General features: G+C 54.2%; 1 protein-coding gene and 1 long non-coding RNA gene across 3 annotated transcripts in view; one reads left to right on the top strand and one right to left on the bottom strand.

Annotated features, from left to right (window-relative positions):
- The window catches only part of LOC105862687 (sodium/potassium-transporting ATPase subunit alpha-2), a 27734-nt gene extending 13760 nt beyond the window's left edge, over nucleotides 1–13974 (bottom strand). The window contains exons 1-11 of the mRNA XM_012749181.2: nucleotides 13847–13974; nucleotides 9112–9216; nucleotides 8843–8902; nucleotides 6143–6346; nucleotides 5520–5633; nucleotides 5135–5269; nucleotides 4339–4456; nucleotides 1737–2005; nucleotides 686–884; nucleotides 454–563; nucleotides 182–316 (exon numbers count right to left, since the gene is read on the bottom strand). Coding sequence (XP_012604635.1) covers nucleotides 182–316; nucleotides 454–563; nucleotides 686–884; nucleotides 1737–2005; nucleotides 4339–4456; nucleotides 5135–5269; nucleotides 5520–5633; nucleotides 6143–6346; nucleotides 8843–8902; nucleotides 9112–9216; nucleotides 13847–13858 — 1461 coding nt within the window. The 5' untranslated portion in view covers nucleotides 13859–13974. The remainder of the gene's footprint in view (nucleotides 1–181; nucleotides 317–453; nucleotides 564–685; nucleotides 885–1736; nucleotides 2006–4338; nucleotides 4457–5134; nucleotides 5270–5519; nucleotides 5634–6142; nucleotides 6347–8842; nucleotides 8903–9111; nucleotides 9217–13846) is intronic.
- On the top strand, nucleotides 13305–22702 carry LOC105862688 (uncharacterized). Of its 2 annotated transcripts, XR_012918182.1 has the most exons (4): nucleotides 13305–13448; nucleotides 14306–14370; nucleotides 14887–15006; nucleotides 22118–22702. It is a non-coding gene; the product is annotated as an uncharacterized LOC105862688 (long non-coding RNA). The 2 variants fall into 2 exon arrangements; XR_001150142.2 differs by having other exon boundaries at nucleotides 13305–13479; nucleotides 14306–15006.

Raw genomic sequence — 22702 nt, 5'->3', positions numbered from 1 at the left:
AAGAAACGTAGGAAGGGTTGGGAGTTAGGGGGTAATTGCAACCAGACACAAGGCCGTATCAGTTGTCCTGGGTGTTAGGGGACATGACCCTCAGATGCCACCCTCCTATGGGTGGTTTCCCCTTGGCTTTGCCCACTCCCTCCCATTTCTTCCCCCCTCTCTTCCTCTGTTCCAGCCAAACCTGGTACTTGTTGGTAGAGTTGAAAGGAATCTCTGCCACCTTGGGATTCCTGTCCCTCATCTTCCTCACTGAGCCACAGGACAGCTCAATGCACTTGAGCAGAGCTGACTCAGAGGCGTCACCAGCTGTGTCCCGCTGCCAGGAGAGAAGAGAATCCAGTGTCCCAGGGTGGGAGGGAAGGGAGTAGAGGACCAGGCCAGGAGGACACTGAAGCGCCCAGGGCAGCCACAGCGGGCGAGAGGGAAAGCTGGGCGACAGCAGCCGACCCCCACCTTAGACACAGAGATGTTCTCCTGCCCAGCCTTGAAGACGGCACGGTTGCAGAGACCAGCAATCCGAGACAGGGCCGTCCACGTGGGGGATCGTTTGTCGAAAGTGGCCCCTGGGGGGAAATAGGGAGAACCATGAGCGTGGATCCCCTTTAGAGCTTTATCTCAGCCCCTCACCACGCCGGGGCCCTTAGCACCCGCCATGCCCTGCACTCCCTCTGGAGCACCCAATCACCAGACTGATCTTCAGTGGTGTCAGCCTCGTGGATCTGGTTGTCAAACCACATGTGGGCGACCGTCATGCGGTTCTGGGTGAGGGTGCCCGTCTTGTCCGAGCAGATGGTGGACGTGGAGCCCAGCGTCTCCACCGCCTCCAGGTTCTTCACCAGGCAGTTCTTCCGCGCCATGCGCTTGGCTGTCAGGGTCAGGCACACCTGGCAGAAAGAAAGAGAAGAAGAAAAAAGGGTTGATCCTGGAGTCAGAGATGACCATGACCTTACCCTAGACTGCGACTCCATTCCTCCTCCCTCGATGCTACTCTGCTAACATGAGTGGGTGGCACCCAGCTGTAAATAGCGAACTCGTTCAATCTGAGAAGGGTTGAATTGAGACCATGGGTCTATAATGAAGGTGAAATGCCCAGGGAGTCGAAGGACATTTGACTGGAGCTCCAGAGAGTGCCAGAGAGAGCTGGGCATGAGGATGGGAGGTCATCTGCACAGAAGGGACACTGGAAATTGCAGGGGGAGATGGGCTCTCTCTAGGGGCATAAGAAGACCAGAGAGCTGAGGCCTGAGGATCAGTTGCGGGGAGAATTAGGGGACAGAGGAGGAGAAAACCAGGCTAGTCACACATGAGTAACCGACTAAAGGGAGAATTCTAGGAGGGTGGACAGCAGTATCCATTTCAGCTGCAGAGCTAGTGACGGGAGCTGGGAAAGGTCACCGGATTTGCTGGTCAGTCACTGGTGACCTTTGAGAGCCTTTGCAGGAGAGTTGGCCAGGAGGAGTCCCAGGCTGTGGGGGGAGCTGAGCACAGGCATGGTGAGGGAAGGTGACCGTGAAGAGCTCCAGAGGAGAAACCAAGAGCCCAGGTAGAGCCTACCCTGAGACTTTACAGACTCACTGAGTTATGTTTGAGTGATCTCTGAGTCCAGCATCTGATATGTGACTTTAGAAACTGGAAGGGAAAAATTTCTGAGAAGCAATGAGCAACGGCGCCTCGATCCTTCTGAGGAAAGGGTAGTGGGCCCCTCCCCCGGTGGCTCGTCAGCCTGACCCACTCACAGTGACGGTGGCCAGAAGCCCCTCAGGCACGTTGGCCACGATGATGCCGATGAGGAAGATGACGGCCTCCAGCCAGCTGTAGCCCAGGATGAGGGACAGCACGAAGAAGGAGACCCCCAGGAAGACGGCCACCCCCGTGATCAGCTGGATGAAGTGCTCAATCTCCATGGCGATGGGCGTCCGCCCGACCTCCAGGCCCGAGGCGAGAGTGGCTATGCGGCCCATCACGGTCCGGTCACCGGTGGCAATCACGATGCCCCTGGCCGTGCCTGCAACATGGGAGGGGACACAGGTTGGGCGCCTCGTGGCTCCTAGGGACTGAAGTCCCACCCTACTCCCTGAGCAAGCAAAACCACCACAGAGTAAATGGCCAAAGACTCGGATCCTGGAGGCCAATTTCGGTAGACTTCACTGGGGTTACCCTCCCTGGGAAGATCGCCAATCCCAGAATCTACTACAACAGCAAATGGTTTTCTCTTGTACAAGGCTGTGGAGCAGCCTTGCAAATCACCTCAAAGTTCAAACTGAGGAGATTCGATAAACGAAATAAAAATTTCCTGCGGCATTTCAGTAAAATCAATCTCAAACCTGGTATCATCCAAAAGTACATTATGAACACGAAGTAAAGCACTCACTATGGATTTTCTGTGTAGTCTTAGGATTTTCTTTCTCAACATCAGGCATGAATCTCTATAGAGGAAGCTGGGCAATGCCTCCCCCTTGTGTGACAAAACAGGGGTCTCTGGGGAAGGAAGTGTATAGCGGAAAGAGCAGCGTGCGTGTTGGAGCCAGCCAAATCTGGGTTTGAATCCGTTTTTGAATTCCTACGTAGGGGTTGTTTTAATATTTAAATGAGATAGTGCAGTAATGCACCTAGACCAGGGCCTACAACACACAAGGGTCACTCGACAAATTTTACTTCCATTCATTTGCTCTCCTCTCTTCAAAGCCAAGTGCAGGGTAAGCAATGGGAGTGTGTCACCAATTGTGGGAAATGTGAATTTCAGGATTTCAGTACATTAAAAATTTGGAAATTTAACGTGTGGTGATTTTTATTGTCCAGCTGGCCCTCTGTATCTACAGATTCCGCAGACTCAACCAACCTCACATGGAAAATATTTGAAAATAAATAAATAAATAAATATAGCAATACAAAAATAAAAAATACAAATTTAAAAACCAATATAGAGGCCGGGCACGGTGGCTCATGCCTGTAATCCTAGCACTCTGGGAGGCCGAGGCGGGCGCATTGCTCGAGGTCAGGAGTTCAAAACCAGCCTGAGCGAGAGCGAGACCCCATCTCTACTATAAATAGAAATAAATTAATTGGCCAACCAATATATATAGAAAAAATTAGCTGGGCATGGTGGCGCATGCCTGTAGTCCCAGCCACTTGGGAGGCTGAGGCAGGAGGATTGCTTGAGCCCAGGAGTTAGTTTGAGGTTGCTGTGAGCTAGGCTGACGCCATGGCACTCACTCTAGCCTGGGCAACAAAGCGAGACTCTGTCTCAAAAAAAAAACCAAAAAACAAAAAACAATATAGAATAACAGCTATTTACATAGTGGTTACATGGCATTAGATATTATTATAAGTAATCTAGAGATAATTTAAAGTACCGAGGAGGATGTGGGTGGGTTATATACAAATACTATTGCCATTTTATATAAGGGACTGGAGCATCCCTGGGTTTTGGTATTTGTGGGGGGTCCTGGAACCAACCCCTTGTGGATACCAAGGGATGAGTGCAATTCCAGCTTGCTGAAGGAGAAAACAAAAACCCGGAGAAACATAATGTGCCAAGGAGAATTGAATAATGGGAAGGGCAGGTGTGGATTGGGAACAAGGCCCCCGTCCCTGCTCTCAGAGGCCCGTGGTCGGGCGAGGCTTCTTTCTCCCACCATATCGTTCCTCCTGCTCCTGAAGTGTCGGCCCAGGGGTCTGACTGCAGAGGCACGGGTGTCAGCTGTGCTCGGACCCTGCCCTCCAGTGATGGCAGCTCCAGGAGCTACTGACCTCTGTTTATCTCTAGAACCCAGCACAGGGTTGGGCAAACAGGGCAGCCTGTGCACACTGAGCATTTCGGCGGGTGTAGCACAGGCTTCGATGCAGCCTGAAGGAAGGCCTGAGTGTTCAACTGGCCTGAAAGCTTTCCTGAGCCTCCCATAGCCTGGGGCTCTGGTCAAAGCAAGGATCAGAGAAGGAAGCAACCAGAACCACAAGCAATAGAAGGCATCAGATGAATCCAAAGACTTCCAGGAATCAAGTCTGGTCAGGAGCATCCGTGTGGGTGTGGGTGTGTGTGTGTGTCTGTGTGCATGTCTGCACTTGTAAGGGTATAGACCCATTATTTGAAGGCTTTGGAGCCCACCCGGTCTTGGGGTAGAACAGAGATTTTCCTGGGGAACTCCACTCTCCCATGGAGTCGGGCTGCCCCCAGGCAGTACCCTGCTCTCTGGAGGGGAATGTTTCTGTAATATTCAGGGCCCCCTGACTCCTCAAGTCCCCCCTCTCTGGCAGAGCCAAGTTAATAATGCCACAGCTCAATCAGGACTAGAGATTCAAGACTCAGACTGCCCTCATTCGTGCGGGCTGGCTTCTCACCTTCAACACAGTTGGTAGAGAAGAAACAGATATTGCGGGTCTCCAGGGGGTTCTCATGGGTGAACTCAGGGGAGCGGGTCTGGGGCTCCGACTCTCCTGTTAGGGATGAGTTATCCACCTGAGGAGGAAGGGTGTGCCGTCATCAGACTGGCAGAGGCACTCGTGCATACACAGCTGTCTCCTGGGCCCGCTCCAGCCAAGCTCAACCTTCATGACGTGAGGGACCATGTTACACTTGCCCTCATCACATATTTATGGCATTACTCAGCTATTGCCACTGCTCCGGTTTGGAATCCTGACCCTTACTGGATTCTTATGTGACCTTGAGTTACTTACTTACCCAACAGAGCCTCCATTTGCTCACCTATAAAACGGGGAATGTAAACAATCTCTGCATTGCACAGCCACAGGGCTACCACTAACACTGCAGTCCGTAAAAATGCTACCTCCCGGGGTTGTTCAGGGCAAAACCTGTGTGGCCACATGCAGCAGCCCTGCAAGATGACACCGTTCTTCCAGAGTTTTATTAGATTGCGCACGTGAATGTATATAAAGCATCTGACACATAATTGATACCCAATGCATGATTACTAAAAAGTAGGTATCAAAGAAATAGCTGAGGCATAGAGCACTCATAACAGGCAGATGCAAGGAGCCGTGCTAAGCACATACGCTGAGGGAAGGTTCAGCTGGGGTACAGGGGCAGGTGTTTGGACCTGGGTCTCCTGACCTTTAAACTTCTGACGGGGCCCTCTCAGCTCTACACAGCCTGCTCGCTCCAGCGTGTCCTCCTCACCTTACAGCCATGAGACGAGATGATCCGGAGGTCGGCAGGGACGCGGTCTCCACCCTTCACCTCCACCAGGTCCCCCACCACCACTTCCTCGGCATTGATCTGCATCTTCTCTCCCTCCCGGATCACGAGGGCTTGCTGTGGGGAGGCCGTGGCGTCCCATGAAATGCTCGCCTCTGCCCCTGCCTTCCTCCCCTGGTCTCCCACCACTCCCCCAACCCCACCAAGGGGAAGGAGAAACCCCCATGCCCCGTGAAAAACCAGGTCCTGGTATCTGGAGTGTCTTTTCTGCCTTCCTCCCTCTTAGAGCACAAGGAGTCGAGAAGGAATGTTCTGGACACTCCCTGAAACCTTAGGTCCCAGCCCAGAGCCCGGCCCTGCCATCTACCTGCGGCACCATGTTCTTGAAGGAGTCCATGATCTTGGAGCTCTTGGCCTCCTGGTAGTAGGAGAAGCAGCCAGTGACGATGACCACAGCTGCCAGCACCACACCCAGGTACAGCTGGTGAGGAGAGAGAGTTTCAGGGACCACCCGCTGCCTTCCCCTAACCTGAAGGGGCAGCTCCACTTGGGATGAACGCCCAGTACTATCCAAGATGGGAGCCCAGTCGTTGGGACTGGAGTGAGACTGGTAGGGAAAGCCCTTCTCTCTAACCACCCCTCCGTCTTCCGCCTTCCAGCCTCCTAAGTCTAGAAGGGGACGGGCAGTCTCAGGGGGTTCCCAGGGCTTCTCTAGGGGGTGAAGACCCAGGGACGCAGACAAGCTCACGTGACTGGGAAGGGACGGGGAGGGACTGTCCCATTCATTAATGAGTGTGTGCCTGCAGGTGTCGGGGGGAGGGTGCTGTCAAGGTAGGTACAGAAGCCTCACCCCTTCTCAGCCTGCAGTGCAGGGGTGCTGTGGGACTGTGATGTGAGGGTTTTGCTCCCTGTCCCCCCACTCCCTGTTGGGGGTGCAGGGTTGGAGGACGGAGCCATGGGCTGGTGCAGGGGTTAGGTGTGCTGGCTCACATTGTCATTGGACGGCTCGTCCTCCATGGCAGCCTGGATGCCGTAGGCCAGGAAGCAGAGGATGGCCCCAATCCACAGCAGGATGGAGAAGCCCCCGAAAAGCTGCCGACAGAACTTGACCCACTCGGGGGTGGTGGGGGGTGGAGTGAGGGCGTTGGGGCCATCTCGAGCCAGAATGTCCTGAGCCCTCTGGTTGGTGAGGCCCTGAGGGGGCAAAGAGAGGAGGTGTAGGGGCACATGGAGCCAGCGCAGCCCCACCACGCATGTCCCGTCAGCTCCTGGGCCGGGGAGTAATGTCTAGGCGGAGACATTACTTCCAGTCCCACCTGGTTGGAAGGGGCAGGAGAGACCACATGGAGGAGGTGGCCTTTGTGATGCGACTTGGAGGCCTTGAAGGCTGCGGGCAGTTTGGACTATGGTTCCACCTCTATTATTGGATTGAGACACATTCTGTTGGGGGCCACAACATCTCCCCCAGAGGCAGCCTGGATAACCCCCCTGAAACACACCTGGACCGGATCCTCCCCGTTCGCTCTTCCTTCCGATCCCCTCCTCACCAGGAGTTGCGGGAGAGTCCTACTTTATTGGCCATCGGTGTCACACAGCTTTGGCAGTCACCTGTCACTTTCCACAGGAAGCCCCGCCTGCCCTGTTCCCTCTGCCCCAGGCTGGTTCGGAAGCACCTTTCTGGATCCCACAGTACCGTGTTCCCCCGAAAATAAGACCTACCCATAAAATAAGCCCTGGCAGGATTTCTAAGCATTTGAGCAATATAAGCCCTACCCCGAAAATAAGACCTAGTGATGGGCGTGGCTGTGCAGTGTATCTGCACAACCCGTGCATTTCGTCCTGGAGCGGTGAAGAAGACCAGCAGCCCTTCTCATCTGCCCCATGAGAGCTCTATTGCTCGACATGAGAGATTGGGGTCAATGGTTCTAAAGGAAATGGAGTTGCAAGAAATTCAGGATGGAAATCTAGATTTGGAGAGTTATGATGATGTTTCAGAAGAAGACGACTTAACTATATTTGAATAAATGTAGATTGTTGTACTGTACTTAAAAAAAAAATAACACATCCCCTGAAAATAAGCCCTAGGTGTCTTCTTGAGGAAAAATAAATATAAGGCCCTGTCTTATTTTTGAGGAAACACAGTATCCTCTGCCTGATTCCAGAGCTGCACTCACCACATTGCACTGGAGTTCTACACCACTTCCCGTGTCTCTCCACTCATTCATTCATTCACTTAATACATATCTATTGAGCACCTGCTACATGCAGGCGCTCATGTCAGCTCTGGGGGTCCAGACCAACAAAGTCCCTGCCCTCGAGAGCTTACGATCTAGAAAGGTGACACACAAAATGCATATTAATGCAGAGAGTGAAAAGTGTTGTTAAGGAAGATAAAGTAAGGTGAAGGCATACGGGCGTAGAATTTTAGGGAAAGCAGTCAGGGAAAGCCTGCAGAAGGAGGTATGCACCCACCAAATTTTTTTTTCTTTTTTTTTTTTCTGAGACAGAGTCTCACTTTGCTGCCCAGGCTAGAGTGAGTGCCGTGGCGTCAGCCTAGCTCACAGCAACCTCAAACTCCTGGGCTCAAGCAATCCTGCTGCCTCAGCCTCCTGAGTAGCTGGGACTACAGGCATGCACCACCATGCCTGGCTAATTTTTTTTTCTATATATATTAGTTGGCCAATTAATTTCTTTCTATTTATGGTAGAGATGGGGTCTCAGGCTGGTTTCGAACTCCTGACCTCGAACAATGCGCCCACCTCGGCCTCCCAGAGTGCTAGGATTACAGGCGTGAACCACCACGCCCAGCCCCAAATTTTTTGATTAATGATTTTTTTTTTTTTCCAAAATGATGGGTTTGGCAATCTGACTGTGCCACTTACTGTTTATATGACCTTGGGAAACCACTCTCCCTCTCTGTGTCTCCTTAATATAATAAATAGGTATGCAGAACCTGTCTCACAGGGTTGTTATAAGGGTTAGAGAAATATATATAAAGTGTCTAGGCCGAGCGTGGTGCCTCAAGCCTGTAATCCTAGCACTTTAGGAGGCCAGGAGTTCAAGACCAGCCTGAGCAAGAAAGAGACCCCATCTCTACAAAATGTAGAAAAATTAGCCAGGTGTCATGGCACATGCCTGTAGTCCCAGTTACTTGGGAGGCTGAGGCGGGAGGACCATTTGAGCCCTGGACTTTGAGGTTGCTGTGAGCTAGGCTGATGCCACTGCACTCTAGCCTGGGTGACAGATCGAGACCCTGTCTCAAAAAAAAAAAAAATCTTCTATCACAGGGCCACACATCACATGTAGCAGGGGCCCAGCAAATTACCATAATTAGAGACACGGGTTACCTCCCTAGCTCAGTGTGCCAGCTCTGTGGGAGGTTGGGTGTGACTAAAGTTGCCTGGGGTAGGGTAGGGCCCCTGCCTGGAGGCCCTCTGGGGCCTGGGTTCTAGGGAGCTCTGGCTCGCAGGGTGTACAGGGAGAGAGCTTCGGGCTAGCAAACAGGGGACCCACACTGTAGTTCAGGCTGTGCCACCGACTAGCCATGCAACCTCAGGCAAGTCACTTGTCTCTGGGCCTCAGTTTCCTCATCTATGAAGAGGGTTGGATTGAGTATTAAGGTTCCTCCTGCCCCAACGCTGCGTGGCTCTCTCGCCTCTTTGCTTCCCTTTTTTGCTTCCCTTTACTCACCTTGGACAGGTCCACTTGGTATTTGCGGCCCAGCTCATCCAAGGACAGCTTGTGGTCATCCTGGGGAGGGAAAGGCGGGTTACTCTGGGGAGGAGGGTGAGTGTGTGCACGTTGAGTGTGAGTTGCATACGAGGCACTGGGCATTGCAGGGGTGAGGCGAGCAGCACGGGGCACAAAGTTTCTCTGAGTGCACTGGGCTGCCAGGGCAGCCCTCCCAGCATGGGGTCCCTCCTCCCCACCCAGCGGGGCAGGCGGGCTGTGGGCCTCACCATGGCCACTTCCTTCTTCAGCTCATCCAGCTCCTTCTCCTTCTGTTTCTTCTTGCCACCACCATTCTCGGCGGTGGTGGCGGCAGGCGAGTACTCGCGGCCGGCCTGCAGGAGGAAGGCAGAGCCCGGGGAGTCAGGGAGGACAGAGGTTGGAGCTCCCATTCCTGCCAGGCAGCCGGGGGCCCAGGCACTGGGATTGGGGGCCGCGGGTTCAGAGGTAGTGATTGTCCTGGGGGAGGAATCGGGGCTGGAGGCTGGGGGGAGCCCAGGCCCTCAGCTTGCAGACCCCTGGCAGAGCGACAGGGCTCTGCGTGTGAGCTGCAGGAAAGGGCGAGGAAGGGCTCGGGACTGAAGAGCACCACTTTTGAAGTTGAGAACTTGGGCCCTTGGGCTCCTGCTAAGAATTTGTTTGGTGAAAGGACCCTGCTGCTAAATACAAACCAAAGCAAAAACGTTAAAAACCACCATCCTATGCTATTTGGGAGAATTCTGGAAAGGAGTGGATGGGGGGGGGTGTTGAGGGAGTAGAATCACCCCGGGGGAGTGACTTTGCCCAACACCATGGCGTGTTACTTAGGGAGGAGTAGAGGCAGGGACTTGGGGAGGCAAGCGTCTCTGGGGAGCTGCGGTAGGCAGGGAAGTGTCCGGAGGAGAACGGGGTCCGGTGGTGGAGCGGCAGGAACGGAAAGAGAGGGGCTGGTGGACTGAGAGAAGTCAGAGGTGGAGGGCCGGCGCGTGTCCAGGCACCGGGAACACGGTGTGCTGAAGCCCCCTCCGCCCTGCTGGGCAGAAGGCAACTCACAGGACTCGACACCCCAAAGCACAAGTGGGCAAGAAGGGAACCGGGTCCCATTCGTCCAAAAATACAAGAAATTGTATCTGCGAGTAAATCTAAAATTAGCGTTCGTGTCACTCTTAGGTCTGGGCATTCCTGGGTCGTCTGGTGACATCAGACGGACATTTTGACTGTAGCCTTACGAAGCCCCCGTTTTCCCTTCCTGTCCAGAGCCTGTGTCTCACCATTACCAGGTGGATTCCAGGGTCTTCAGGGGCCTTCCGGGGGGAGAAGGCGGGAAACTTCTTCCAATGGGAGGAAGTGATAGGAGAGGAGGGGGCGCTAGGGAAGGACTGGGGTAGCCATGACAAATGTCCAAAAAAAAGCGTCTTCTCACATCCTCTTTCAGCCTCTCCTCTCCTCCCACTCCCTCAGGATCCAGGGTCCCTGTCACAGAGGGGCTGCTCAGTTTCCACCTGGTGCCTCTGTTTCTTCACTGGACTCCACAGGCTGCACTAGGCTTTCAGGAATGAGCTTCTCTGTACTATGATGTAATTTGTTTTGGTGTTTTTCTTTTTCCCCATAAAGAGTGGATACCTGGGTAAGATCAACAGCCAAGGTGTTTGCCCTTTGTTTGCAGGATAATACATTTTCTTGGGTTTTATTTGTTTTTGAACAAATAGACTTTATTTTTTGGAGCAATGTTTGGTTCATAGCAAAATTGAGTGGAAAGTAGAGAAAGTTCTCACATATTTCCTGCCCCCACACATGCACAGCCTCCCTCACTATCAATTTCCAGCAGCAGCAGAGAGATATATTTGCTACAATCACCAGTCTACACTGCCACAGCACCAGCGCACAGAGCCCACGGTTTACATTAAGGTTCCATCTTGGTGTTGTACATTCTACGGGTTCGGACAAATGTATAAGGACAGGCGCCCACTGTTGTGGTATCACGTGGAAGAGTTTCACTGCCCTAAATCCTCTGAGCTTTGGGATAATGCATTTTTACCCACCAAAGAGTCAGGAGCAATCCCAGAAATGTGGCAGTTGCCTTGGCCATGAGGAGCCACCCATCCAGCACCCCGAGAAGTCTGACCAGCGGAGTCAGGAGCAAGGGTGGGGGCGGGGGTGCAGGGAGACACTGCTGTTCCCAAGACACTGACGAACTAAACGGATATGAGCTCTGGGAGGCTGGCTTGCTGAGAAGTGCTCTTCTCAGCAAAGGTGACCAGTAAATCATACACTTGTCTCCATCTGGAGCATCTGCGAATCCAGGCTATTTTTGGCCTCCTCGAGGCTGATCATCTTGGGGAGACTGAAGCAGCCCCACAGAAGGAGCGGGGAAAGGCTCGTGAGCAGTTGTACCTCTCCCTTCCCCGGTGGCTTGAGAGGGTTCATTTGGTGGCATGGGTTGAAATGCTTTAGATTCGCTAACTCTGTCCTTGTCCGGACAAGTCTGAGGAAAGGATGAAATGCGGTGAAGGGAGCGGAGGTAAGAGATCAGGCTGGACAAGCTTCCATGTGACCCCCAGGAGCTTCAGGGACAGAAGCAGGACTGGGCATGCAGCGGGGGCGGAGGGGGGTGGACAGAGCCCAGAGGAATTTCTGTGCATTCAGACATGAAATAAAGTTTACAAAATTGGAGTCAAATGCACACGTTTTAAACACTTGCTGGCCCCTGCACTTTGGCATGTTGGGTTGTGGCTGAGCTGAGCAGCTCCACGCAGTGCCTCCTTCCCCAGCTCCCACCCTGCTCTGCAGCAGCCTCAGAGCCTGGGACACACTGCCCCTTCCCCCTCCTGTCGTCCTGGCAAGGATCGCAGGCTCTGCAGCCAGGAGCCTGCAGAGATTTGGGGCCAGCGGCTGCCCAGGCAAGAAAGAAAGAGAGGAAGCAAGGACCCCCCTCCTCCCCCCACTCCTCCCTCCCCCAACCACAAGTCCCCCTCTCTGGGTCTTGAATGCTGAAGGAGAACAGAGAGTTCTTTTTGAGAAAGCCAGCGGCTGGGACAGAGCGGGGGCAGCTGGGTATGGGCCAGCGCCCCCCCACCAGTGCTCAGTGGCAGCTGGAGCAGGCTGGGCTCGCCCCCCCACAAGAGCCAGCCCTTCCCCCCACTCCCACGCTGCCCTTCACGGCCACAAGGTGATGGGGGACAGTTGGGCCCGGCTCTGGAGTGGAGATGCAGGCAAGAAGGGATTGGAGGTGAAAAATGACCTCTGGCACAGGTTGTGGGTAGTGGGTGTTGTCCCTCTTCAAGGGTCCCCTGGAAGGTTGGACCCCAAGTTCCAGGCCCTAAGTGCCCCCACTTCGCCCAGTCTCTTAGCCCAGACAGCCCAGATCTGTGCCTGGTCTTGCTATTACTTCACTCCCAGCTCCTGGGGAATTCTGGGGTTGTAGGGAAGCAGGACAGACTGGAGAAGTCAAGGTCACATCGCTTCCCACACAGGACACCTTGAGCTGGGTCCACCTTGCTCCAAGGTGCAGCACGGTAGGGGGCTATGTCCCCTCCTGCTCTCCCCACTCGGGTCAGGGAGTGGGGAGCTTGTCTGATCCGGTCAGCCCCAGCCTCTCCTCTGACGTCCTGCACCTCAGCTGGGGACTCCTTTCTGTGGGGAGCAAGAGATGTCAAGGTGCAGCTGAAGGGCCCAAGGCAGTATATCTTCCCAGGACCGTGACCTCTATCTGGTAGACCCACACCTCTCAGACAGCTGCTAAGAGCAGGCCCACAGACCCTCATGCGTCCACACAGCGACACCTATGCTTTTGCATGCTGGAAGGCTTGCACATTTGCAAATTTGCCTGCTGAGACACAAACCCAGGTGCTCGTCCATGAATATCTGCAGGACTTGCAGCCTACAGAGAACACGTGGTCGTGGACACACACACACACACACACACACACACACTCCGGTTCTATTTATAGCTCCCACCCCAGCTCAGGAACCCTGGTGTCCAGGCTCAGAGTTTTCCCAGCTGCTCAACACAGTGCAATAACACACCCCTGCCTGGCTCCTCCTGGGCCCAGAAACATCCCACCGCCCCCCACAGGCACTGTCTTCCTCACACCCTCCTAGTGCTCACCATGCCCTTCCCCTCGGTGCCCTCTTTTGCCAGCATTCCACAAAGGGAAAGCAGCCAGGCACAGTATGGGAAGAGATTGGGTCACTTTGCTCCATATGGGAATTTCATTTCCAAGAATTTGAAGCCCTGTTCCTGCCTGCCCCGCCCCCATCGTGGTTGTTAATCTTCCCCTTGGCGTGGCCGTCACTGCAGAATGCCATGGACTGGGGTGGACCGGGATGGGGGCTGGGGGGGCAGCTCTCACTAGCCTCTGGGAAAGTCCTCAAAGCCCATGGCCCGGAGCCCCGAGGACAATGCTGCTGCCTGGGACATCCGGAGGGTGCTAGGCTGGGGGCACATTGCTCTTCCTCCCCACACCCCTCCCAGCTGTCCCTGGCACTCAGGGCCCCTGGAGCTGGTGTCCGGAACTGCTTGGTGACTCGGGGAGCAGGATGCTCTGCTGCTCCTCTCCAAGCTCACATTGGACCCCCATCCTCTCAGGTTGGTTCTCCCAGAGCAGTGGATATTCTCAGTAGGTAGCAAAGGTGGGAGGACTAACGGTGCCAAAGATCCCTTCAGTGGGACATGTGGTGGGAGAGGAGGACCGCCCTGGGGAAGAGCAGGGCCAGGGATGCGGGACGGGGTGGAGGGAGAGCTGGAGGGGCGTGTGGGGCCGGCTGTGGGGCCAACCAACGTGGGCGGGCAGAGAAGAGTGCTTGGCATGCGAGCGCCGTGTGATCCACACACGCATTTGCAGTTTGGAGACTGTTAGTTCCACGTTCAAACTATCCCACTCGGTCAGCTTCTCCCCTCCCTCTACATCCCATTTCCACTCCATCCTTTTTCTGTAGCCTCCCTAACCCTCCAGAGAGCGACCCTTGCTCTTTGGGGATACTCACCCCACGGCCCATCTTGGGGCAGAGTGGCTGAGGGACCTAGGCTGGAGAGGTCACCAGGAGGATCCCAAGCCCACACCAGCCAGCCTGGGACAGCCGGAGACCCTGGCAGACAGACAGAGACAGCCGAAGCAACAGGGTAGCTTTAAATAGGTCCTTCTCCCCCTCTCCCCCGCCTTCCCCTCCTCGGGAAAGAAACGTTTGTTGAAACAGGATCCCTGAGGACTCCTCCCCTCCCGCCCCTTTAGCTGCTGGCCCTTGACAGTCGTTTGTCCCTCAGCATGCCCCCCCACCCCCTCAGCCCCCTCTGGCCTGTGACAGGCCCGCTGAGGGAGGTGACGGGAGGGGGCCAGGATGGAGAGTGGGGAAACTCGCCCCTTAGGAACAGGCTGGGGGGGCAGTCCGCTCAGAATCCTAGGATGCCAGAGGCCATGTGGTCTAACCCTTCCTCTTCTTTTCCAGGTGGGGAAACTGAGGCTCAGAGGGATCAAACAATTTGAGCTGATAAGACCAGAACCAGAACTCAGGTCTCCTGAGTCTATATCCAACTTCCCAGAGAAAGAAAGAGAGCCGGTTCCCTCCACTACAGAGTTGCAGGGACAGGGCTGGCTGGTCTTGGGGTGTCCCTGCTGCTCATTTAATGAAAGAGCCCAAGAACGACCAGGCAAAGAGAGGAAGGGAAACCAGAAAAGGCAGACAGAAAATAAAAAGAAAAAGTTAGACTTTGAACCCAGAGCTGGCCCTTGCATTTAGGCACGTGGGAGGGGGCCCTAGTGGGAGCCAAAGGTGGCCCAAGAGGCAGCTCAAGCCGTGGGGATGGGCGGGAGGGTCTCCCCAAGTCCTCCTGGATGTAACCTCTCCAAAGTTTGGGAAGAAAATCAAGACTCCTTGGGCCAGGAAGCAGTTACAGAGGGGCAGGCCAGGGACAGTGGGACCTGAGGGACCAGGAGGGCCACCTGGACCCAGCCCAGCAGGCGTGTGATGCCACCCCTGGGCTTCCATAACCTGTTTAAGGAGCAGACATACCACTCCTTTCATCGCAGCTGAAGGGCTCCAGGCTGAACCTCTGTCTGGGTTTGGCAAGTAGTGTGGGGAGACGTCAAAAGAAGACAACAGAGAGCTTCTAAGAGGTGTGTGGCAGTCAACGGCATAACAGATACCAGGTATGTGAACTCTGCTTCCTTCTTCCAGAGGGGCAGGGCAGGCAAACCTGGAACGACCGGGTTAGAGCCCTGCAGTGAGGCCTGGGAGAGGTACCTGGGGAGTGGGGAGGGGGCCTTGCCCCTGGCGGGAAGGGCTGTCTTTTACACCAGCTAGAAACAGGGGTGGAGGAGATGACCCTGGACAGGACTGGCCAGTCTAGGGGTGTCGTTGCTGTTCATTTGATGAAAGAGCCCAAGAATGACAGGCAAAGAAAGAAGGGAAACCAGAAGGGGCAGAGAGAAAAAAGAAAAACCCTGCTCCCACCTTTTCCTGGGACAGGATTCTCCTGGAATGTCCCTATTTCTCTGGGCACAGAAATGGCGTGAAGGGCAGCCAGCAGAGTGGGGGCAAGTCTGAGCCCCTGGTGAGCAAAGGAAGTGAGCCGGAAAGGAAGGAGGGAAGGGGGGGCTGTGGCCCAGAGACCTAAGTTGTTGCCCGCTGGCTGGGCTGGGTCCCTCTCTGGCCCCAGAGGGAACTCCCTGCAGAGAGATTATCGACCTCTCCTCCAGCAAATCCATTCTCAGGGCACAGGGCTCACATCTGAATTCCCTAAATAACTGGCCCCCTCCAGGCCTGCAGTTGAGATTTTCCATTACAGGGATTCGGAAGGTTACATCCCACTTCCACCCTCCTTCCTCCTCCTGGGTTACAGGCAGAAAGGGTGGGTAGGATGGGGCAGGCCATGGGCCTTCTCGTGTCTCTCCACGGCCCCCTCCACTGACCTGGGATTTGGGGCTGGAGGAGAACAGGCAGAGGGAGGAAACAGTGGCAGGAACACAGAGATGCCAGGTCAAGCCCCTGTGTGTAGAGGAGAGAGTGAGAGGAGAGTAGCTGGTGTGGCAAGAACGCTTGTGGTTAGATATCAGGAGACACTGCCCAGGGTAGAAGTTGCCAGAAGAGTGGCCCAAAGGTGGCTGGGGCTTTCAAAACTGGGGCAACCTTGCCCTGGGGCTTGGGGGAACGACGCGATAACTTGGGGTTTAGGAAGCACTGTTCCTTAGGTTCCTGGGTTACCTTCTGCCCAGCCTTCTCCAGGACACAAAGTGAAAAAGAAGAGCAAACTCCAGTCTCAGAACCTGAAGGTGTGCAAACTTCAGGCGCTGGGCTCTAACAGTTTCCATCCCCCTCCCACCCCCCGCTGGCACCTTCCAGTACTGCCCAGTCCTTCCAAAGGCCCTGGCTCTGGTCCCCGCAGCCAGGCTCAATACCGGAAAGGACGGTGCCCTTCCTCTGCCCCTACAGCCTGCCGGGGCTCCCTGCCATGCCCTGCATTTGGGCGAGAGCACAGCCCCAGGGCACTGCCACTCACACATTTGGGACTCAGGCAAGTCCAAGGGGGGCACAGGACACCCAGGGCCCATCCTTCACCCACGTGTCACTGGCCACCCTCCTTTCCCGGTGAGAGGTGAGACTCCGGGAGTCACTTCCTTCTTGTCCACCATGTACCTCAGACTGCAGGACATAAACGGGTGTTGACACCCGATCCTCTGATCTGGAGTGCCTGGGCTGCTTTCTTTGAGCACAGCCAGAGGTACTAGCTTGGATCAAGGCCCCTGGAGTAAGAGGAGCAAAAGGGAGAGAAAGACAGGCTTGAAAGCAGGAGGTAGGAAAGCTAGCATGACTGGGTTGCGGCGTGGGCTTGAGAGAAGTCACAGATCAGAGAGGGGAGGGAGGGGTCCGGAATCCAATGTTTGGTCGCTAAGAGAAGCTCTGGGACGTAGGGCCGTGTGTGTACGTGAGCGTGCGTGCTATTTCACGCCCGAGGAGGACCCGGGTGCGGTATCAGTGTCAACGCACCAAACGGGAATTCCGAAGGAGCAGCTCCTCAAAGGACTGGAGGGCGACACTCATGTGGCCAACCCATTACACGTGCGTTATCTGTGTGCAAGCGTGGCTAGTGTACAGGTGCGTGTGAGTCTGTGCGCGTGCACGCGTGCGTGCGTGGGGGCCAGCGCGGCGCGCGTGCGCAGCGGGCGTGGGCGTACGTGAGCGTCCATGGGAGAATGTGTATGTGCTCGGAGGGGGTGGGGATGCTGCTCAGCTGCAGATGGGCTTCCAAGGTCTCCAAGAAACAGTTTTGTTTCCTAAGTGACTGGCCTCCTGGGGCCTCCAGCCCAGACTTGAAGGTTGTTTCAAGATCATGAAAGAGAGAGGAGGAGGGAGAGAGGGAGGGAAGGAAGAGCTGGGAGGCTCTATCACCCCATTGTCCCTCCTCCCGCCCCCTCACCCCACGGCTCTGCCCCAGTCCCAACGCGGGCCCAGCTCTCCAGTCCTGCTCCTGCCCGAGCTCCTGCCCGAGCCAGGCCTCTCAGGAAGTCTCTCCTTCGCTCCCTTCTTCCTCCTCTAACTCTCCTTTTCCTTTCTCCTTTAGGGCCTGTGGGCTTGTCACCGCTGTCAGGCTTCTGAGGCTTTCTGGGGGGTGTGGGGGAAGTTTTTCTGCTTCCAAGGCTGGCCCATCTTGGGGCGATAGGACGGGAGGAGTGAGGAGGGCATGGCTGGAGTCCATGTCTAGTGTCCAGGAAAGGTGTCTTCTCTCTCCCCTTCCTGTCCAGCCCGCTGTCCTCCACTCCCTCAGATTGTAGTGACCTTACAGTTGGAAGTCCGGGCTCAGAGCCACCGAGTGGCTGTCCCAGTCCTGCTGCTGCCTCAGTTTCCCCACTGGACCACAAGGACAGTGTTGAGTTTTCTCTCCATCTCTCTTTTGACATCTGCTCCTCTGTTTTCTTTCTAATCTTTCTTTTCAGTCTCCTCAAATTCAGATTTTCTGCATTAAAAAAATCTCTTCCTCTGTCTCTCCTTGGTTCTGTCATCTTTAATTTCTCCCTCAGATTGTTTTTATTATCCTTTTTATTTTTAAAACCACATTATATAGAACTTAGGAAGTAGGAGGAAAAAGTACCCAGAAGTATTTTCCTCAATCTCTCTGCCTGTGCTCCATACCCACAGCTTTTTGACCTTACTCTCTCTGGGTGTGGATAGTTCCGTGCTGTGTTCCTACCTACGCACACAGGTGGAAGCCAGGCAGGAAAAGAAAAGGACCCTTGGTGTGGCCCAGGGGCCCTTGTCAACCCCTCTCCCTGAGCATGATGGCCCAGGGCTGTTCTGTGCTTGTTGTCTCCTCTGCCCCAACTCGCATTCTGGTCCCTGGAGCAGTGTGATGCAGTGGGTGCTTGCCTGCAGGTCAGGCCAGCTGAGGTTGGTCCTACTGGGCCACTAACACCTGTGTGACCTTGGACAAGTGGACAAGGGGACAAGTGGCTTCTATGCTCTGGCCTTGTCATCTTCCTTTGAATGACAAGGAACTGGGTGAGAAAACCTCTGGTGTCCCTTTCCAACTCTGATGATCCCCACATTCCAGGCTACTCCCCCCTCAGCTCATGGCTCAGCTCAGGTGAGCAGCAGAAGTTACCTGTTGCTGTATCAGTGCAAGAACCATCAATCGGGTGGAGACCTGGGTTCAGAAGGAGATCGGAGGGGGTGGGCACTCCTAGCTTGTTAGCACAGGGCCAGGTGCTCCTGCTTTGTTATTAGTGTAACCTGCAGAAATGAGCCTGACCCCTTTAACTCTTGGCATAGAAAAGAGGAAGGGCTCAGGTTCAGACAAAGACTACCTTGGTTTCTCACAGAGGGCCACTGTGAGAGGTGGGACAGGGTCTGGGTATCTTTTGGGGAGACAGGCAGGGCTTCGGGGAGTCTGGGAAAACTTGACATCTCTTGGCTGGTATTTGATCAGCAAATACCGGAGGAATCTGTTTCCAGAGATTCTTTGGGCTGGGATAAGTAAGTTAGGGGATACAGGGAGGATTGGGTTAATGGGTCTTGCTGAGTGTGGGGGGCAAGGGTCACAGCTGGGCCCTCTAGGGTTCCTGTTTTCCTTTGATTCCATCCGGCAGGGAGGGAGCAGCCCCCCAACCCCCTGAGGCAGGTTTGCTTTGGCTGGAGATCTGACCCAGCCAGTGGCCCAGAGCACCCCGCCTCCCAGCTCCCCCTATCAAGAGGCAGCCTGGCTTGGCCCCTGCCTCCTCCTTCTTCCCCTACCAGGCCCCCTCTGCTTGGCCCAGGATACAGCTCTGTTTATCTGCCTGTCCCCTTTGGCTTTCCGGATGTCCAGCTAGGGTAGGGTGCCCTGCAAACATCTGGCATGCAAGGCCACTGCCTCCCTCTCACATAACCAGCTCGCCTCGGAATTTCAGGCGGCCTGGCCTCCTCCATGCCTTGGTTTCTCTGAAAGTCCAGGATCTTTTCACTCTTGTGCTCCTGTCCGAATGTTCTCACCACCACCCCTTGGGGAATGCGAGTTTCCCCCAGGGTAACTTAATCAATAGTGTACACGCTTCTTGATACTATTGCCCCATTCAGACAGTCAGCCAGCATTTGCTGAGCACTTACTGTATGCTGAATTCTGTGCAAGGTACTGGAGAGGCCATTACAATCACGGCAAACAAAGGTCCCCACCTCGTTGTCCTTTTGCTCAGAATCTTATGCCATTTAGTTACCACATCACTCCAGCGTGTCCTTTGACCTTGTCTTCCCAGGGCAAGCTCCTAGCCCTTGGGGACTTTCCCCCACCATTTCCTCTAATGCCCCCCACTTCTTTACCTCCATTTCTGCCAAGCGAGAGTGGGTAGGCCTGGGCTCTGCCTCCTGCCTCAGTGGTTCTTTCATCCCAACACTGCAAGAGCGAAGGCCAGGGCATGGCATACTGGAAATCGCTCCAGACTGGGCTGCGGGGAGGGCAGAGGCTTTCAGTGTTGGGACTTGCTTTACCACTAACTAGCTGTGTGAGCTCGACCAAGTCCTTTACCTCTGATCAACAAGGTGAAGCAATGGGGTGGGGAACCTGCAGACTTGGGGCCACACGTGGCCTCCTGGATCCTTGAGTTTGGCATTTTGACTAAACCCAAATTTTACAGAACGAATCCTTTCGATAAAGGATGTGAGTATTAGGTGATGGTATTAGGAGGTAGGGGCTTTGGGAGGTAATTAGGTTATGAGGGTAGAGCCCTCATGGATGGGATTGGCGCCCTTATAAGAAGAGACAGGAGAGAGCCTGCTTCCTCTTTGTCTGCTCTCTGCCGTGTGAGGACACAGCAAGAAGATATTAATAGCTGTCTACAAACCAGGAATTGGACCCCACCAGTTAACAGGTCTGCCAGCATCTGGGTCTTGGACTTCCCAGCCTCCAGAACTGATGAAGACAGCATGCTTTACTTAATTTAGTCCTCATCACAATTCTATTTTACAGATGGGGAAACTGAGGCACACTGACCCTAAGCTTACCCAAGTAGGGGAGCTGGGATTCAAACTTAAGTTTGTTTCCAGAGCCTGCATATTTAACTTCTGTGCTGTAAGGACCCATGGAAGCTTCCATGCTGGGTTCTTGTTTCCAGGAGCACATGACTAGGGTTAGGTACCTCCTGGATGCAATGGTGACAGGGAGGAGTACTGCAGACGGTAAAGGGGAGGGAAAGTGCCAACACTGAGCCTGTGTGTTGAGCCAGGCGCTGCTGGCCGCTGGTTGCACACCACTGCATATCCAGGGCAGTGGGAACCCAGAGAAGGGGGAGATGTTCTCAGCTGGGAGAATCAGGAAGGTCTTCATGGAAGGAGTGGTATTCTAGTTGGGTCTTGGCAGATAGGTAGGATCTGGCTCAGAGGCACAAAGGGGAGGGAACAATGTGAGCACAGGCACGGAGGGATGAAGTTCCAGTGCACAAAATGGAAACATGGGAGGCAGTACTGGAATAGATGTTGGAGCCGTTTCGCAGAGGGCCTTGAATGCCAGACAAAGTGCCATTCTAAATGACAGTGTGTCATTTAAAGGCTCTGATGACAAGAGTCACCTGGGTGCTTTTAAAAAATATAAAACAGAGCAGGGCATGGTGGCTCACACCTGTAGTTCCAGCTACTTGGAAGGCTGAGGCAGGAAAATTGCTCGAGCCCAGGAGTTTGAGGTTGCTGTGAGCTATGATGACGCCATGGCACTCTAGCCCAGGCAACAAAGAGAGAGACTCTGTTTCTATATATATAGAGAGAGGTATGTGTCTCAAACAGCAGGCACATCTCTTAGAGATTCTGATTCATGAAGGTGGAGATGGGGAGTAGGAATCTGTATTTTTTACCACCAAGCAAGTTTGGGAAATATTGCTATAAACAACATGGAGCCATTTCCGGTTTTTGAACAGGGGAGTAATCTCACTGCCATTGTGCTCTGGGAAGGGTCCCTTGATTGCAGGGTGCATGTATGAACACGGGCAGGGGTGTTGGGCTGGAAAGAAGAGACTGGCAGGGGCTATAGGTTGTGAAGGTCTGGAGCAAGACAGTAGCAATGACAGAGAGAAGACAGGGATGGATGAGAAAGATATTCTTGTGAGGTAGAATTTCAGGATTTGGCAACTGATTGGATGTCAGGGGAAGGAAGGAAGGAGTTGGAGATGCCGGAGGTGTTGGTGCAAAGTTAACTAAAATGAGGTAGGGAAGAAAGGAGATTGTTTAGAAGAGAAGCCCCAAGTTTGCTTTGGGGCATATTAAGGTTGAGCTGCTACTGGCAGGGCTCCAGGTGAAGGTGCTCAGTGGGTGACGGAAATGGGGACTAGAGCTTGGGAGTCATTTGCACAGAGGTGACCACTGAGCTGGGAGAGCAGCAAGAAACTGACAGTTTCAAATCTCGAATGCCTAGGGGAAATGAAAGCTGCTTACCATTTTGTCAACTCACAGGTCACCAGTGTGACCTTTGAGAAAACCATTTCCCTAGTGTGTCAAGCTTGGAAATAAAATCATGAAGGGTTGAGGAGTGCATGGTGAGGAAGCTGGGGCAGGGTGTAGGTTACCCTCTTCCAAGAGGGTCGCAGAGGTGGAAGGAGACAGCAGGCAGTGGGCAACAGAGAGAGCAGAGGCGAGGCAGCAGGGGCAGGCGTGCCCGTCGAGAAGACTCCTGTCCATCACTGCTGTCCCACCCTGCCCGTGCCTGGCTTGGTTGGTAATGAGGCCCCATGATACGTTTCTCATTCACCTTCACAATTATCCTCAAAAACCAATGAGATTGGTGCTGCAATAATTCTCATTTTACAGATGATGAAACTAAGGCCAGAGGACATCAGTGACAGATCCGGGCTGCACAGCTGGCAAATCCAGGTCTGCCCAAGGCTATGCCGTCTGGTGCTGACATCCGAGCTCCAAAGCTTTTCAGTTAGTTGGGAGTAGAGGAGCTTTATTTCCTGCATCTGAGCTCCTGACTGGTAGCCCACCTCAGCCCCTAATTGTCAGGTTCGTTCTGTCTAGTCCCCTGGCCCCAGAGATATTATCCAGTTTGGGAGCTGGGATCCTTCATGCCAAGCACCCAGAGCATCAGTGCTCTCCTGGAGCGGCCAGTCCTGCTCGCCTTGATTCCGTCACCTTGTCCTGCCGGCTGTCTGGACCTGCACGCCCTTGTCATCGTCGCCCGGGGCACCAGCTCCTTCTCAGGATGATGGTTTGTGCTACACAGACACAGCACAGCAACGTGGTTAAGAGCTCGTGCTTCGGAGTCAGAACGCCTGGATAAGAAATGTCAGGTCTACCACTAATTGGACAAATATTTTAGCTTCTCTGAACTTCAGTTTCCTCAACAGCTCTAACTCACAGAGTTGTTTTGAGAATTAAAATGCTCAATAAATG

The sequence above is a fragment of the Microcebus murinus genome, chromosome 2 (genome assembly GCF_040939455.1).
Source record: "Microcebus murinus isolate Inina chromosome 2, M.murinus_Inina_mat1.0, whole genome shotgun sequence".
In the NCBI taxonomy this organism is placed as follows: domain Eukaryota; kingdom Metazoa; phylum Chordata; class Mammalia; order Primates; family Cheirogaleidae; genus Microcebus; species Microcebus murinus.
This window is presented reverse-complemented; position numbering and strand designations above follow the sequence as displayed.